The 14,910-nt window shown below is 39.1% G+C and overlaps 2 protein-coding genes across 2 annotated transcripts; both read right to left on the reverse strand.

Annotated features, from left to right (window-relative positions):
* Positions 1-622: 622 nt before the first annotated feature.
* Positions 623-12,191, reverse strand: LOC132765430 (taste receptor type 2 member 143-like). Its single transcript, XM_067464849.1, is given in 3 exon segments — positions 623-690; positions 693-906; positions 11,517-12,191. Coding segments are annotated over 3 exon segments (957 nt in total).
* A 1,561-nt stretch (positions 12,192-13,752) lies between these two features.
* On the reverse strand, positions 13,753-14,664 carry LOC132766497 (taste receptor type 2 member 10-like). Its single transcript, XM_060760849.2, has one exon. The coding sequence runs from the start codon at positions 14,662-14,664 to the stop codon at positions 13,753-13,755; it is 912 nt and encodes a 303-aa protein (XP_060616832.2).
* Positions 14,665-14,910: the final 246 nt, after the last annotated feature.

Here is a 14,910-nt window from a genome sequence, read left to right on the forward strand (position 1 = left end):
CTAAACTAAAGCTCTAACATATTTCTGTACTATTATGCAAAACTATTGCACTTAAAACAACCTAACTAATCACCAACTATAGCACAAAAACTCTTGCCCCCACTCTAAATGTAATGCAAAATACAACAATTAAAACATATTAATCTACCATTTCAGAGATAGCATAATTATTTATATTATTACATGATAAGATTTCCTATTGGTCAAAATGTACACAAATTGTTTCTAATTGTTACATATTTTCTTTTAAATTACCATAAAAACTAAATTGTATATCTTTACCCCACATTTTCCCCATATGTCCATTTGTTCAAAATTATAGGCCCACCTTATATGTACTATTTTACAGATTCATTATTTGTTGGATTAGGACTCTGAGAGGTCCTAACAAATATCTAGTAATGTATCTTATATCAGATTTAAGGAGAAAAGCCAGATATTCCAAGACTGCAGGTTTCTAGGAGGAGCAATGTCAGTCTTATAATTGTCTTAATTGAGTATTTTCAAACAGTACCTAGTGATCCTTAATAGTAATTAATTCTGGTGATTTATTGGTCATACGTGCATTTATTTAGATGTGGAGAGAGATGTCTTCTCTGCCCTCTGCTGCTCTTTTTTCATGCTATGAAGTGCTGTGTCTGATGTTCATGATGTGAGCATACATTACTTTTATGATGCAAGTATACATTTTTTCAGTTTAGGATTGGTTAATATTAATATAATAGAGTGTGCAGAAGGAAACACAGACATCCAGATGCCAAGAAGTAGTCCTAGAACTCTCCCAGTCTTATTCATATTATTAAGGAAGTCAGCATAAACGATCAGAGCAATGAAATCTATGAAGTAGAAGAAAAACCAGAACAACAAAAAGGCCATGACTTTAATGTGGACCTGAGTGCTGAGGTCCTTAACACCAACAGGGGCGGCCCGTCCATTACTCGAAGTAAGCGGTGGCGGAATACTTTTTTTGCTAGGGGGCGCTGTTCTGTCCTTAGGCCACGCCTCCTCCTGCAGGCCCCATGCGCCCTCCACAGCCGCCTTCTAATGGAGAAGCGCAGGCCCCGCCCACTAGGCGAGAGGGAAGTCCTCCCTCCCTCCCTCCACGTGCTGCCAGGAGGGAGGGAGGCAGCCAGCCAGCCAGCCAGGCTCTTTCTTTCGCTTTCCCTTTCCTTCCCTGCAGCTGAGCCTGGACCCCTCTCAGGGCAGCAAGGAGGCCTGGTCAAAAGGTACTGCAAATGTCATCTTCTGTCCATGCCTCCCCCAAACCCCTCTAGTATTTGGTAATAATGGAAGTCCTATATGCCAAGCTTGGTTCAATTCTATTGTTGGTGGAGCTCAGAATGTTCTTTGGTGCTTGGTAAACTGCAATTCCCAAATGTCAGGGTCTATTTTTCCCAACCCCCTCTCCAGTATTTTCTGTTAGTCATGAAAGTCCTGTATGCCAAGTTTGGTTCAGTTCTATTATTGGTGGAGTTCAGAATGCTCTTTGGTGCTTGGTGAAGCATTCTCACCTGATGTTTCACCCACATCTATGGCAGGCATCCTCAAGAGGCTGTGAGGTCTGTTTGTAACTAGGCAAGTGGGGTTTGTATATCTGTGGAATGTCCAGGGTGGGAAAAAGAACTCATGTCTGCTTGAGGTAAGTGTGAATGTTGCAATTGGTCATCTTGATGAGTATTTAATGGCCTTGCAGCTTCGAAGCCGAGCTAGTTGCTGCCCAGGAATCCTTTGTTGGGAGCGGTTAACTGGCCCTGATTGCTTTATGTCAGGAATTCCCCCCCTTTTTTAGTGTTGCTCTTTATTTATTGTTCTGATTTTAGAGGGTTATTTTAGAGGGTACTGGTAGCCAGATTTTGGGCGAGGGGCGAGCGAGGCATTCTCTCCTGACGTTTTGCCTGCATCTATGGCAAGCAGCATCCTCAGAGGTAGTGAAGTCTATATTTATAAGGGTTTATATTTATGTGGAATAATGACCAGGGTGGGACAAAGGACTCTTGTCTGCTGGAGCGAGGTGTGAATGTTTCAACTGACCACCTTGATTAGCATTTGATGGCCTGGCAGTGCCTGGAGCAATCTTTTGTTGAGAGGTGATTAGATGTCCCTGATTGGGTTGTTGTAGGTTTTTTCAGGCCATATGGCCATGGCCTAGAGGCATTTTCTCCTGACTTTTCGCCTGCATCTATGGCGAGCGAGAGGGGCGAGTGAGGCATTCTCTCCTGACGTTTTGCCTGCATCTATGGCAAGCAGCATCCTCAGAGGTAGTGAAGTCTATATTTATAAGGGTTTATATTTATGTGGAATAATGACCAGGGTGGGACAAAGGACTCTTGTCTGCTGGAGCGAGGTGTGAATGTTTCAACTGACCACCTTGATTAGCATTTGATGGCCTGGCAGTGCCTGGAGCAATCTTTTGTTGAGAGGTGATTAGATGTCCCTGATTGGGTTGTTGTAGGTTTTTTCAGGCCATATGGCCATGGCCTAGAGGCATTTTCTCCTGACTTTTCGCCTGCATCTATGGCGAGCGAGAGGGGCGAGCGAGGCATTCTCTCCTGACGTTTTGCCTGCATCTATGGCAAGCAGCATCCTCAGAGGTAGTGAAGTCTATATTTATAAGGGTTTATATTTATGTGGAATAATGACCAGGGTGGGACAAAGGACTCTTGTCTGCTGGAGCGAGGTGTGAATGTTTCAACTGACCACCTTGATTAGCATTTGATGGCCTGGCAGTGCCTGGAGCAATCTTTTGTTGAGAGGTGATTAGATGTCCCTGATTGGGTTGTTGTAGGTTTTTTCAGGCCATATGGCCATGGCCTAGAGGCATTTTCTCCTGACTTTTCGCCTGCATCTATGGCGAGCGAGAGGGGCGAGCGAGGCATTCTCTCCTGACGTTTTGCCTGCATCTATGGCAAGCAGCATCCTCAGAGGTAGTGAAGTCTATATTTATAAGGGTTTATATTTATGTGGAATAATGACCAGGGTGGGACAAAGGACTCTTGTCTGCTGGAGCGAGGTGTGAATGTTTCAACTGACCACCTTGATTAGCATTTGATGGCCTGGCAGTGCCTGGAGCAATCTTTTGTTGAGAGGTGATTACAGATGTCCCTGATTGGGTTGTTGTAGGTTTTTTCAGGCCATATGGCCATGGCCTAGAGGCATTTTCTCCTGACTTTTCGCCTGCATCTATGGCGAGTGAGAGGGGCGAGCGAGCGGCGAGCGAGAGGGGCGAGCGAGGCATTCTCTCCTGACGTTTTGCCTGCATCTATGGCAAGCATCCTCTACTAGTGAGGTCTGTTGGAAGTAGGAAAAGGGGTTTATATATTTATGTGGAATAATGACCAGGGTGGGACAAAGGACTCTTGTCTGCTGGAGCGAGGTGTGAATGTTTCAACTGACCACCTTGATTAGCATTTGATGGCCTGGCAGTGCCTGGAGCAATCTTTTGTTGAGAGGTGATTAGATGTCCCTGATTGGGTTGTTGTAGGTTTTTTCAGGCCATATGGCCATGGCCTAGAGGCATTTTCTCCTGACTTTTCGCCTGCATCTATGGCGAGCGAGAGGGGCGAGCGAGGCATTCTCTCCTGACGTTTTGCCTGCATCTATGGCAAGCAGCATCCTCAGAGGTAGTGAAGTCTATATTTATAAGGATTTATATTTATGTGGAATAATGACCAGGGTGGGACAAAGGACTCTTGTCTGCTGGAGCGAGGTGTGAATGTTTCAACTGACCACCTTGATTAGCATTTGATGGCCTGGCAGTGCCTGGAGCAATCTTTTGTTGAGAGGTGATTAGATGTCCCTGATTGGGTTGTTGTAGGTTTTTTCAGGCCATATGGCCATGGCCTAGAGGCATTTTCTCCTGACTTTTCGCCTGCATCTATGGCGAGTGAGAGGGGTGAGCGAGCGGCGAGCGAGAGGGGCGAGCGAGGCATTCTCTCCTGACGTTTTGCCTGCATCTATGGCAAGCATCCTCTACTAGTGAGGTCTGTTGGAAGTAGGAAAAGGGGTTTATATATTTATGTGGAATAATGACCAGGGTGGGACAAAGGACTCTTGTCTGCTGGAGCGAGGTGTGAATGTTTCAACTGACCACCTTGATTAGAGGGCCCGCCAGAGTGCGTGCCTGCCTTCTCTCCTTAATAATAATTTTAATTTCTCCTCCCTATTCTACTAAATTAATAATTAAATTTTTTTTTAAAATGTATTTTATTAAATTTCCAACAAAGGAATAATAAAGGAAAAAATACAACGAAAGAGTGAGAACAATAAATTTTTTCCAAAAAGTTCGGAACGAAAAGGAGAAAGAAAGAAGAAGAAAAAGAAAGAGAAAAAAAAAAAAACACAAAAAAAAAAACCCACACACACAAACAATAAAGAACCTATCCTACTAAATAAAATTTGACTTCCATTTCACACTTCGGTTTTTTGAACATTCCTTCACTAGTGTTATTCCCTATTCCTCTTGTACTCTTATTCTTTTATCATACTCGTCAAAGAGGGTCCAATCTGTCCTCTTTATCAACTTGCCAGTATTCTTTTTCAAATAGTAAGTTAAAGTATCCATGTCTCTTATTTCTCTTAATTTCTCCAACCATATGTCAATCCCTGGGATTTTTTCCTGTTTCCAAACACTAGCAAAAGTAATTCTTGCCGCAGTTGTCATGTAAGTAAACAGCCTGTCTTCATTATCATTTAATTGTAAATCATGGTCCGTGAAGCCTAGTAAATAATATTCAGGTTTCTTTTTGTAGGATTTCTTCAAAATTTTTTGAGATTCCGCATGGATTTGAGACCAATATTTTGTGGTTTCCTTACAGGTCCACCACATATGGTAAAAGGAGCCTATTTGTTGGCATCCCTTCCAACACCTGTTTGACATATTACTATACATATGGGCCAATTTTTCAGGTGTAATATACCATCTGTGGAACATCTTTATCCAATTTTCTTTCAAGTCTATTGCATATGTATATTTCAATTTCCTGTTCCACATTTGTTCCCACTCTTTAAAGAGAATGGGTCTCCTTATATTTTCAGCCCACTTGATCATACAATCTTTTACTTGTTCCGTTTCTGTAGCCCATGATAGTAGTTTTCGGTATAAAGCAGTTATTATTTTCTTTTTCATATTCAATATTTTGTCCCAGAAGGTTTCCTCGAATTCAAAACCTATTTTTCTATCTTGTTTATAGAAGTCTTTCAGTTGAAGATAATGTAGCCAAGTAAGGCTTTTATATTTTTGTTTTATTTGTTCAAATGACTTGATCTCATCAGACCCTTTAATCAATATATCTCTATAAGTGGGCCATTCTCTCCATCCTAGTAGTCTTCTTTGATGAGCTTCCGTTGAGGATACCCATAGAGGTGTTTTTTTATAAAAGTAATCTTTATATTTCTGCCAGACCCGCAATAACGATGATCTAACGAAGTGGTTGCCAAAATTCTTTTCTTTAGATTCTCTCTCATACCATACGTATGCGTGCCATCCGACTCGCAAGTCAAAACCCTCTAAATTTAGACATTGTTCCTTATCTAGAGTCATCCATTCCTTAATCCAAAGAAGAGCGCATGCATCATGATAGATTTTTAGGTCCGGGAAATCCAAGCCTCCTCTTGTCTTGCTATCTATCAAATTCAAGTATTTTATTCTAGGCTTTTTCCCGGCCCACACAAATTTTAGTACTTCCTTGTTCCACTTTTTAAAAAGAGTTTGTCCTCTAACAATCGGGATATTCTGAAATAGAAATAGTAGTCTTGGCAAAATATTCATTTTAATCAGAGAAATTCTCCCCAAAAGGGAGAGCTTTAGAAATCTCCATTTTTCTAAATCTTTTTGGATCTTCGTCCAAGTCATTTCGTAATTATTCTTTAACAGTTGGCTATTTTTTGCTGTGATCCAGATTCCCAGATATTTCATCTTCTTTACTATCTCCAAGCCTGTGCTCTCATAAATTTTTAACTGTTTCGCCTCCTTTACATTCTTTGTTATAATTTTTGATTTTCCTTTATTCAACTTGAAGCCTGCGACCTTTCCATATTCATTAAGTTTTCTCAACCAATATTGGGCATTCTTTACTGGGTCTTCCACAATACCCAACAAATCGTCCGCAAAAGCTCTTATTTTAAACTCGTGTTTTCCAACTCTAGCCCCCTTTATGTTATCATCCTCTTTAATTTCTCTCATCAATGGCTCCAAGGCCATTATAAAAATGAGTGGAGAGAGGGGGCATCCTTGTCTAGTTCCTTTGGTTATAGGAAATTCTTCCGTCAATTGACCATTGATCCTTAGCTTTCCTTTTTGTGAGCTGTATATTGCATTGATTGCATTATTAAAATTTGTTCCCATGTCCAATTCTTGAATCAATAATTTAAGGAAGTCCCAGTTTAAATTGTCAAAAGCTTTTTCAGCATCAATAAACAATAGAGCAAGCTCCTTTTGATGATTAGATTCGTAATACTCCAATAGGTCTATAACCGTACGAACATTATCTTTCATTGACCTCATCGGGAGGAATCCTGATTGCTCCTCTCCAATCCAATCCTTCAAAAATTCTTTGAGTCTTGTTGCAAGGATATTTGCAAAAATCTTATAATCAACATTTAACAAGGAGATAGGTCTATAATTTTTGATCTCAGTTTCCAAAGTCCCCTCTTTATGTATCAGAACAACTTCCGCCTCGTTCCATGTATCTGGGATTTTTTGAGATAACAATGCCTCGTTTAAAACCTTTCTCATTAAAGGTATTAATGATTGTTTAAAAGTCTTATAGAAGCCAGCTGAAAATCCATCTGGTCCTGGTGCCTTGTCAGCATCCATTTTACTTATTGCTTGCTCTATCTCTTCCACCGTTATTTCTCTATTCAGCTTCTCCCTAATTTCGTCTGAAACCTTTTGAAATTTTCTTTCACCTATATATTTCGTAATCTCTTCTTTATCAATATTTTCCTTTGCATAGAGTTGTTCATAAAATTTCTTAAACTCCTCGATTATTTCTGTGTCTTTAGTTAACACCTTCTCTCTAATTTGGATTCTTGTTATATGTCTAGATTGTTTCTTCTTCCTAACTTGTCTTGCGAGCCACTTTCCGCTTCTATTAGCATTCTCAAATGTTTGTTGTTTCAAAAATTTCAGTTGTCTAGCCTGGTATTCCAGATCTAGCTCATCTCTTTCTTGTCTTAACCTTTTTAATTCCTTAATCAGACTTTTCTTATCCGGTTTTTTCTTCAATTCGTTTTCCTTTAATTCTATTTTATTCATTAAATCTCTCCTCTTTCTGTTTCTCTCCTTGTTTCTCCTTGCCCCCTGTCGGATCAAATGACCTCTAATTACTGCTTTCAATGCATCCCACACAATTTGCGGCTTCGTTTCCTCTATGTCATTAAAATTTAAATATTCCAAAATGTGTTTCTTAAAAATTTCTCTGTCCTCCTGCTTTTTAACTGAATTCTCATCAAATCTCCATTTCCCCCGTTGTTTCTTATGGTTTATTATTACTTCTAATGGGCAATGATCAGATAAGTCTCTTGGAAGTATATTTATTTGTGAAATCTTAGTAGATAATTGTCGTGTAACCCATGCCATGTCAATTCTTGACCAAGTCTGGTGTCTAAATGAGTAGAAGGTATAATCGCGTTTTTCTTGGTTTCTACTTCTCCAAACATCCTCTATATCGAATTCCTTTTGAAGGTCGAAAAATTTTTGGGGTAGCCTAGAGTTACCCCCTTTCCTTTTCTTTAGACTTTTATCCATTTGATTATTCATTACTCCATTGAAATCCCCAATTAACATAAGTTCGTCAAAATCCGTTTCCTTAAGTCTGGAATTCAGGTATTCTGCGAAATTGGCCTTTGAATCGTTTGGTGCATAGATATTACAGATCAAAATTTTGACATTTCCCATTATTATTTTAACTGCTAAACATCTTCCCTCTAAATCTTTAAATGCCAATTCTGATGGTATATTTTCTTTTACATATGTCACCACACCCCTTTTTTTCTTTTCATAAGATGAATAATATGTTTGTCCTAATTTTTTATTTGTTAAATAGGCCACGTGTTTATGAGAAATATGGGTTTCCTGTAGCGTAATGATGTCATAATTTAATCTTCTTAATTTATCAAATACCTTTTTGCGCTTCTGGGGAGAATTCAGACCATTGATGTTATTTGAAAAAAATTTTATTTGTGATTCTTCCATTTTAGTCATTTTTATCCAAGTCCAATCCTAGGTCACCAATATCCAATTGCGCTAAACCAATGGCCATTTCATCAGAGCCACAGGCCCCTTCGCTTAAATCCTGAAGGGGTGTTTTCCGACTTTCGTAGTTTTTAGTAGGGGAGCCGTAGCTTTTTGGAGAGAGATGTCTAGCTTTCTTGGGTTGATTACCTTGGCTAGGGGTTATGTCTTTTCTTTCTCCTTTTCTGTCTCTTGGTAAATCTTCATCCTCTTGATCTGTCATCAGATTTTCATAAAATTTCTTCGCTTTCTGTTCTGAAGTAAGCCAAAATCTTTCTTCCTTGTACGTCACCATCACCCCTTCTCCTCTCTCCCATCTAAACCTGATTCCACGTTTCTTTAATTCGTCTGTTAGGAAATAATACTTCCTTCTTCTATTTAATGTCGCTTGGGGGAATTCTTTAAGTACTGCAATTTTCGTTTCTTTGTAAAAAATTGGGTCTTTGTTACTCCTGTACAGAACGTCATCTCTTGTTGTTCGTCTTGTGAACTGTACAATCACATCTCTCGATGTCTTATTCCTCCTAGCGTAAAGAGATGAAATTCTGTAGATCTGGTCCACTTCCTGTTCGACCTCATCCTCTTCACAACTCAGATTCCTTGCCAGCAGTTCTATCATTATTTTCCTAATGTCCTCATTCTTTTCTTCTATAATGTTTTGAAAGCGTAATTGGTAATCCATTTGTCTCTGAAGAGTTTTTTCCTGTTCTAATTCTAATTTCTCATTTTGCTTTTCCAAACCTTTTATCTTCTTCAATATCTGAGATTGGACTTCTTCATTCTTCTCCTTACTACTCTTCAATTCTTTCACCTCCCCATAGAGGTGGGTAATATCCTTTTTCATTTGTGCATATTCCTCTTTCATCTCTGTCTTCAATTTCTTAAATTCCTCTGTCATAGCTTTATAGTTTGCTTCTTGTTTATTAAAATATTCTTCTTGCTTGTCTGTCATCTCTTTCTTTAAAGCTTTTATTTCTTTCAGTATATTCTCCATTTTTGGATTAATGTCTAGTGATCCTCGTCTGGCGTAGGTGCGTATATCTCTTTCTTTCTCTGTGTTCCCTTTAGCTGTCATCTGTCAATTATCTTCCAAGTTATCAAGCATCCAAATAATCAATATGTCCCAATAATCAATACCTTACAATTAACTTCATAGATTCATAAAACTGATCTTACCAAGTAATTAATTCATAAGTCCAACTTAACATAGGGTCAATTCATAGCTCAAAGGGGGGTATGGGTATGTAAATATATAAATTTTATACTATCATTATCATTAATGTTAATTAAGAAAATATTTTTTAAGGAAAGAGAAAAGAGAATCAATTTAAATTTTAAAAGAGAGATTAAAAAAAATTTCTCTAATTAATAGATTACTCAATAAGGCTCACGTAATAAATTTGGATATAATATATAAATCAATCAGTTCATTTGTTCTAGTCTCAAATTAAATATAATGAATTAAGTCTGTTATTTTATATTTAAAATAGTCCTCTCAACTGAAATGTTATAATTCTTCTTTCTCCGTATTAAATTCTTGCAGTCCCAAAATCTGCCACCAGATGTCACCTTCGGTCAATCTGTTCTCTCCCAAAATTTCGTCTGCTTCTCCTCCTCGCTCTCTTCTATTTATTCATCTGCTTCTCTTCCTGGTTGCGTCTACTTCTCATCCTCGTTCCTCACTTGGATCGTCTACTTCTCCTCCTCGCTCCTCACTTGGATCGTCTGCTTCTCTTCCTCGCTCCACACTTGATTCGTCTACTTCTCGTCCCCGCTTTAAATTTATTTATCCATTTCGTGCCTTTCTTGCCTCTCTGCAGCGTCTTTTCTCTATGGCCTTTGGAGCTTCAGTTTCCTGTTTCTTATTTCCGTTCTTCCACTTCCGCCCTTATGTAAGTCCCTTTGGAACACTTCCGCCCTTAGGCTACGGTCTCCACGTCTTCTCTGCGTCCCACAGTCACCTCCTTCTCTGACCTCACTTCCTCTCCCTGGCTTTCCACAGATTGTTTATAGAGAAGGGCGGCTTGTAGACCAAACAGTATGGCTCCAAGGTCAAGTGAGAATACTTTCTTTCTTTTTTAAGGCCTCTGGTTTTAATCTCTTAATTGTTTCTTCTGTAGTACTTTTAATTATTCTAACAATCCTTTAGCATACATTAAGCTATTTATGCTGCTTCTATTTATTTGGCTGTTCCTCCCTTTTTTTTTTCTTTCTTATTTTCGTTATCTTTCCACCTCCCAGGTCTCGCAATTCTCCACCCGCCCTCGTATATCTTCTTCTTTCCTTCAATTACAGCCCCTTCCCTTCCCGCTTCAGCGGCGGGGGGGGGGGGATAAGTCTCTTTTTGTTCCTTCTCTTACTCGCTTCTCTTTGTATAGCTTCTTCGCTCCAAAATCCACAGTATAAAAGTTAAGGATTTCTCCTAGTTACCTTGCGTGAAATCTTCTTAAGGGGATTTCACCCCTCCCGTAGGTTTCTTGTATTCTTTTCTTGTATAAAAATGGGATGGATGCGGTTAGGCGAGCCGATAGCCGCGGCTCGCTCCCTGCGGGGCGGATGTCCTTCCCGATATGGTGTGGACCCTCTTGACCCCCCCTCCTTGAGGGAAGGAAGATCGTCGGGGTCTACACACCAAATTCGGGTTCACAACACCCTTGCGCTCGATCCGGCATAGAGTGCGGGGTGTTTCGCACCCCTGAAACCGCCCCCACGCAGGTCCGTCACCAAGAGCTCCCTCTTAGCGCGGCTGTCCCGCCGCCATTACCCACCGGAAGCCCCCATTAATTAATAATTAAATTTTAAAAATATTGAAAAAATATTGAAAAAATATTGAAAAAAAAGGGCGCCATCTTTACAAAATGTTTCGAAATTTCGTAAATACCGAACTTTTTTTTTGAAAATTTTGTAATTATTTTAAATATCGAAACAAAAAAAAACCCCAATTACAAAACGATTTTAGAAACAAATTTTTGCGTTGTTACCCAGGCCTAATAGATAGATAGATAGATAGATTTTGTAAGGAAGATGAGACTGGCTATGATTCTACTAAGAGACGAAGCGGATTTTTATGTAGTTTGTATTTGTCGTATAGTTATATGTTGTTGATACTGGCCTTTGTAACTGTCTTTTTATGTGTACTGTACACCGCCATGAGTCGCCCGTAAGGGCTGAGAATGGCGGTTAATAAGTGCATCAAATAAATAAATAAATAAAATAAATAGATAGTGATTGGTTTTTGGGGGGGGGGGCGCCAAAATACTGTTTGCTTACCATTGAAAATTACCTAGGGCCGCCTCTGAACACCAACACCACTTTTCTTGAGATTTCTTGTGTGTCTCCACAGAGAGACAAGCAAAAGAATGGATGCAATTGTACTTACACACAAATTTATGACATAAAAAGAAAATTGCATGGGAAGAAAAATAATGAGAGCGATGACATAAACATCTCTTCGGCTGGCATTTTCCGGCAGAGTCTCTGTCAGATTGTACCACTTTGTGTGTCCAAAATAATCAACAAGTGAAGGAAGACAAGAGACTGTGAAAATGGCTACGGACAGTCCAAGCAGCCTGGGTGCAAGCACATTGATCCTTGCTTTCAGCCAGAGGAAGAGGGGGTTGGCAAAGTTGGCAACCTTTACACAATAGAAAACACTCAGCCACGTGGCACACCAGTTGCTGATCGTGTTGAAAAACATCCACCAAAAGAAAATAACATCCCCCAAGAAAAGCTGTAAATTAATATTTAGAGTGAAGTACAAAATGTGGTATATCAGAAAACCCAACTGCATAATAAACCTGGAGGAACTCAGGCTGGTCAGAAGGAAATCACAAGGGATCATCTTCCTGTTTTGGAACCATTGGTGTCCATTCACAACTATAATAAATCCATTTTCCAAAATACCAATAAAAGACACAATTTCAAAAATGGTCAAAAAAATGATTTCAACTATAGGCATTTTGATTATTGTTACTGCTGCTTTCTGGAAAGGAAATATCGCGTTGTATTCTCTAGGCTTCTACTGGATGTCTGTTAGAGAACACTGCTCTTTAGTTCATTTGCAACAATGAAATAATAGAGATCACTGCTGTTTAGTTCATTTGAAACAGTCAAATCATACTATGGAGTTCAATGCAAAACTCAGGAAAATTGTGTTACTAAACATGCAACCTGGCATCATGTGACTGATAGGACATAACCATTTTTCCAGGTAAACAACTTGGTTATTTGTAGACTAGTATCATTTATCTTAAGAAAAAGTAGATTGAGATGAATAGGTTAAATTATTTATCTTTGGTAATTGTTTTTATGCCAGGGTGATCACTAAAACACAGTCTGTGTACACTCCAGCGCACATCAAATATGTAAGGGTGTGTCAAAAGTTACCCACACTCTAGAATTTATTTTAATCAACTTTCAGAAAAGACAAATACATCATTTTTACATAATCTCCCTGTTTTCAGAACATTCTGTCTATCTGTCAACAAGCTTTCATTTTCCCTTATTAAAAATGTTTTAGGCTGAGCTGATGAAGAAGTGAAGACAGTGGTGCAACCGTCTCGCTAGGACTCTCATCCTGAATGACTCTGGATTCCATCTGATATCATTGCTAGTTGACTCTTCATCATGACAGGAAATTCAATAAACTATCATTGGAGAGTTGTCAGTCTTTTTGTTGATCCATCTCTCAGAAAGGCATGTGGTGTAGGAATTGCCAGTGAGGCTATGATGGGCATTATGGTTTGGCTCCAGTGGATACTATGGCGTTAGCCCAGAGTGCACAATGGGTGCTTGAAGGTGATGACCATTTCACTGGGTGTTATGAGGATGAGGCTGGTTTGAGGTATGGGAGATATTTCCCACTGATAGCCATGATCTTATCAAGAGATGCAGGGGAAAAATCCAGGTGATACGATGTAAGTTCATTATGTGCTCCCCCCCCCCCCCCCGCCCCCATATCTACCAGTCAATTGTGAGGGGATTATAAAATTTAAGGAATCATTTCCTGGGGTCTGGATAGAATTGTAGACAACATTCCAGGGTCAATTCATAAAGGGATTACTACAGGGCAAAGGCATGCACACTCGTATTCCTAATGGAGCTGTGTTTATAAGTTCATATAATGTATATATAGGCCACTAGTGGTCTAAGGCCATCTAATGACAAGATCCTCTTCTGGGTGACATGCCAGTTTGGTTCTGAATATAATTTCAGACTGCCAGAGTATATCTCTTATTGGTATTATTTCTATTACTTCAGAAATATATATTGGACATTCTCTGCCATGCTTGGTGAGAGTATACTAAACCAGATAGGCCAGGATCGAGAAGTCAAATAAAGGATGCAAAGTCAAATAAAGGATGCAAATAAATAAAGCAATTTACTTCAAAATGTACAAGCATAAACATACAGAGAAATATGTCTTAAGAAGGGCTCGACAACATTATTAGCTCACTATCTGAGACCACTAGCTGGACACACACAGATATGCTGTCCTGCTCTCCTTTTTAGGAAGCATTTTACCTAATATTCAGAATGCGAGCAGCCATTTCTTTCAGTTTGGGATTAGTCAATATTAATATAATGCAGTGTGTGGAAGGAAATGAAGTTGCCAAAATATCAATTATAAATGATTCAGGACTATTAGGCTTAAAATCATTAGTTGCTCCAATTATTAAAGCAGTGAGAAATGCAAGGTAAAAAAAGATATAAGAGAGCACCACTATTATGACATTCATGTGAACCTGAGTGCTGATGTCTTTACTACCTAGACCACTTTTTTTCAGATTCCTTGTGTGCTTCCATAATGAGGCAAGCAAAAAAGTGGATGCAATTATACTTATGCAAATATTTATGGAAGTATAAGACAGCTGCAGATGAAATGCATATTTCTTATAAGGCTCATTTTGGCTGACATTCACTGGTAAGATTACAGTCAAGTTGCCATCCCTTATTTGTCCAAGATATTTAATGACTGAAGGAACACAGAAGATACTGGAAATGACTATTGACAATCCAAGCAGCCTGGGCACAAGCTTGTTGATCCTTGGCTTCAGCCAGAGGAAGAGGCAGTTGGTAAAGTTAGCAACCTTCACACAGTAGAAAACACTTAGCCATGAGGCAGACCAAAGGCTGGCCAAATTCATAAAAGTCCAGATAATCGTTCCATATGCAATTTTTTGAGAAGGCAGACACCTCTCTGTGGAGGTGAAATCCAGAATATAGCTCATGGATTTCAACCACAGCATCATAAATCTGGAGGCACTTAAATTAATTAAGAGGAAATCACAAGGCAAAATCTTTCTTTTTTGAAGCCATTGGTGACCTTGAACAACTGTGATAAATCCATTTCCTAAAAGGCCAACTATGTTTCCAATTATTGTGATGCTCCACATAAGGATATGAAGTGGAGAAGTTGAGTTGCAATCCATTCTTGATGTTGACTAGGAAAAAAAGCTGAGAAGATTTATCTATTTGTGATTTTCCTTTTTCCTCTGGTATCCAACACAGAAAACCTTGCTTTTGAGCTTCTTAAATAACTAGAACAATGAAAATACTATGGAAAACAATGCAAATTGTAGGAGGATTCTGTTATTAATGGCCCAATCAATTGTCAGTGATGAAGAGGAAGCTGAAATAATTCCAAAATAACTTCTCATGTTTAACATGAATCTCCT

The sequence above is a fragment of the Anolis sagrei genome, chromosome 2 (assembly GCF_037176765.1).
Source record: "Anolis sagrei isolate rAnoSag1 chromosome 2, rAnoSag1.mat, whole genome shotgun sequence".
Classification (NCBI taxonomy): Eukaryota; Metazoa; Chordata; class Lepidosauria; order Squamata; family Dactyloidae; genus Anolis; species Anolis sagrei.

Excerpts from the sequence above, each read along its gene's own strand:
- LOC132766497 (XM_060760849.2), bottom strand. The coding sequence starts at position 14,664 with ATGGATTGCAACTCAACTTCTCCACTTCATATCCTTATGTGGAGCATC.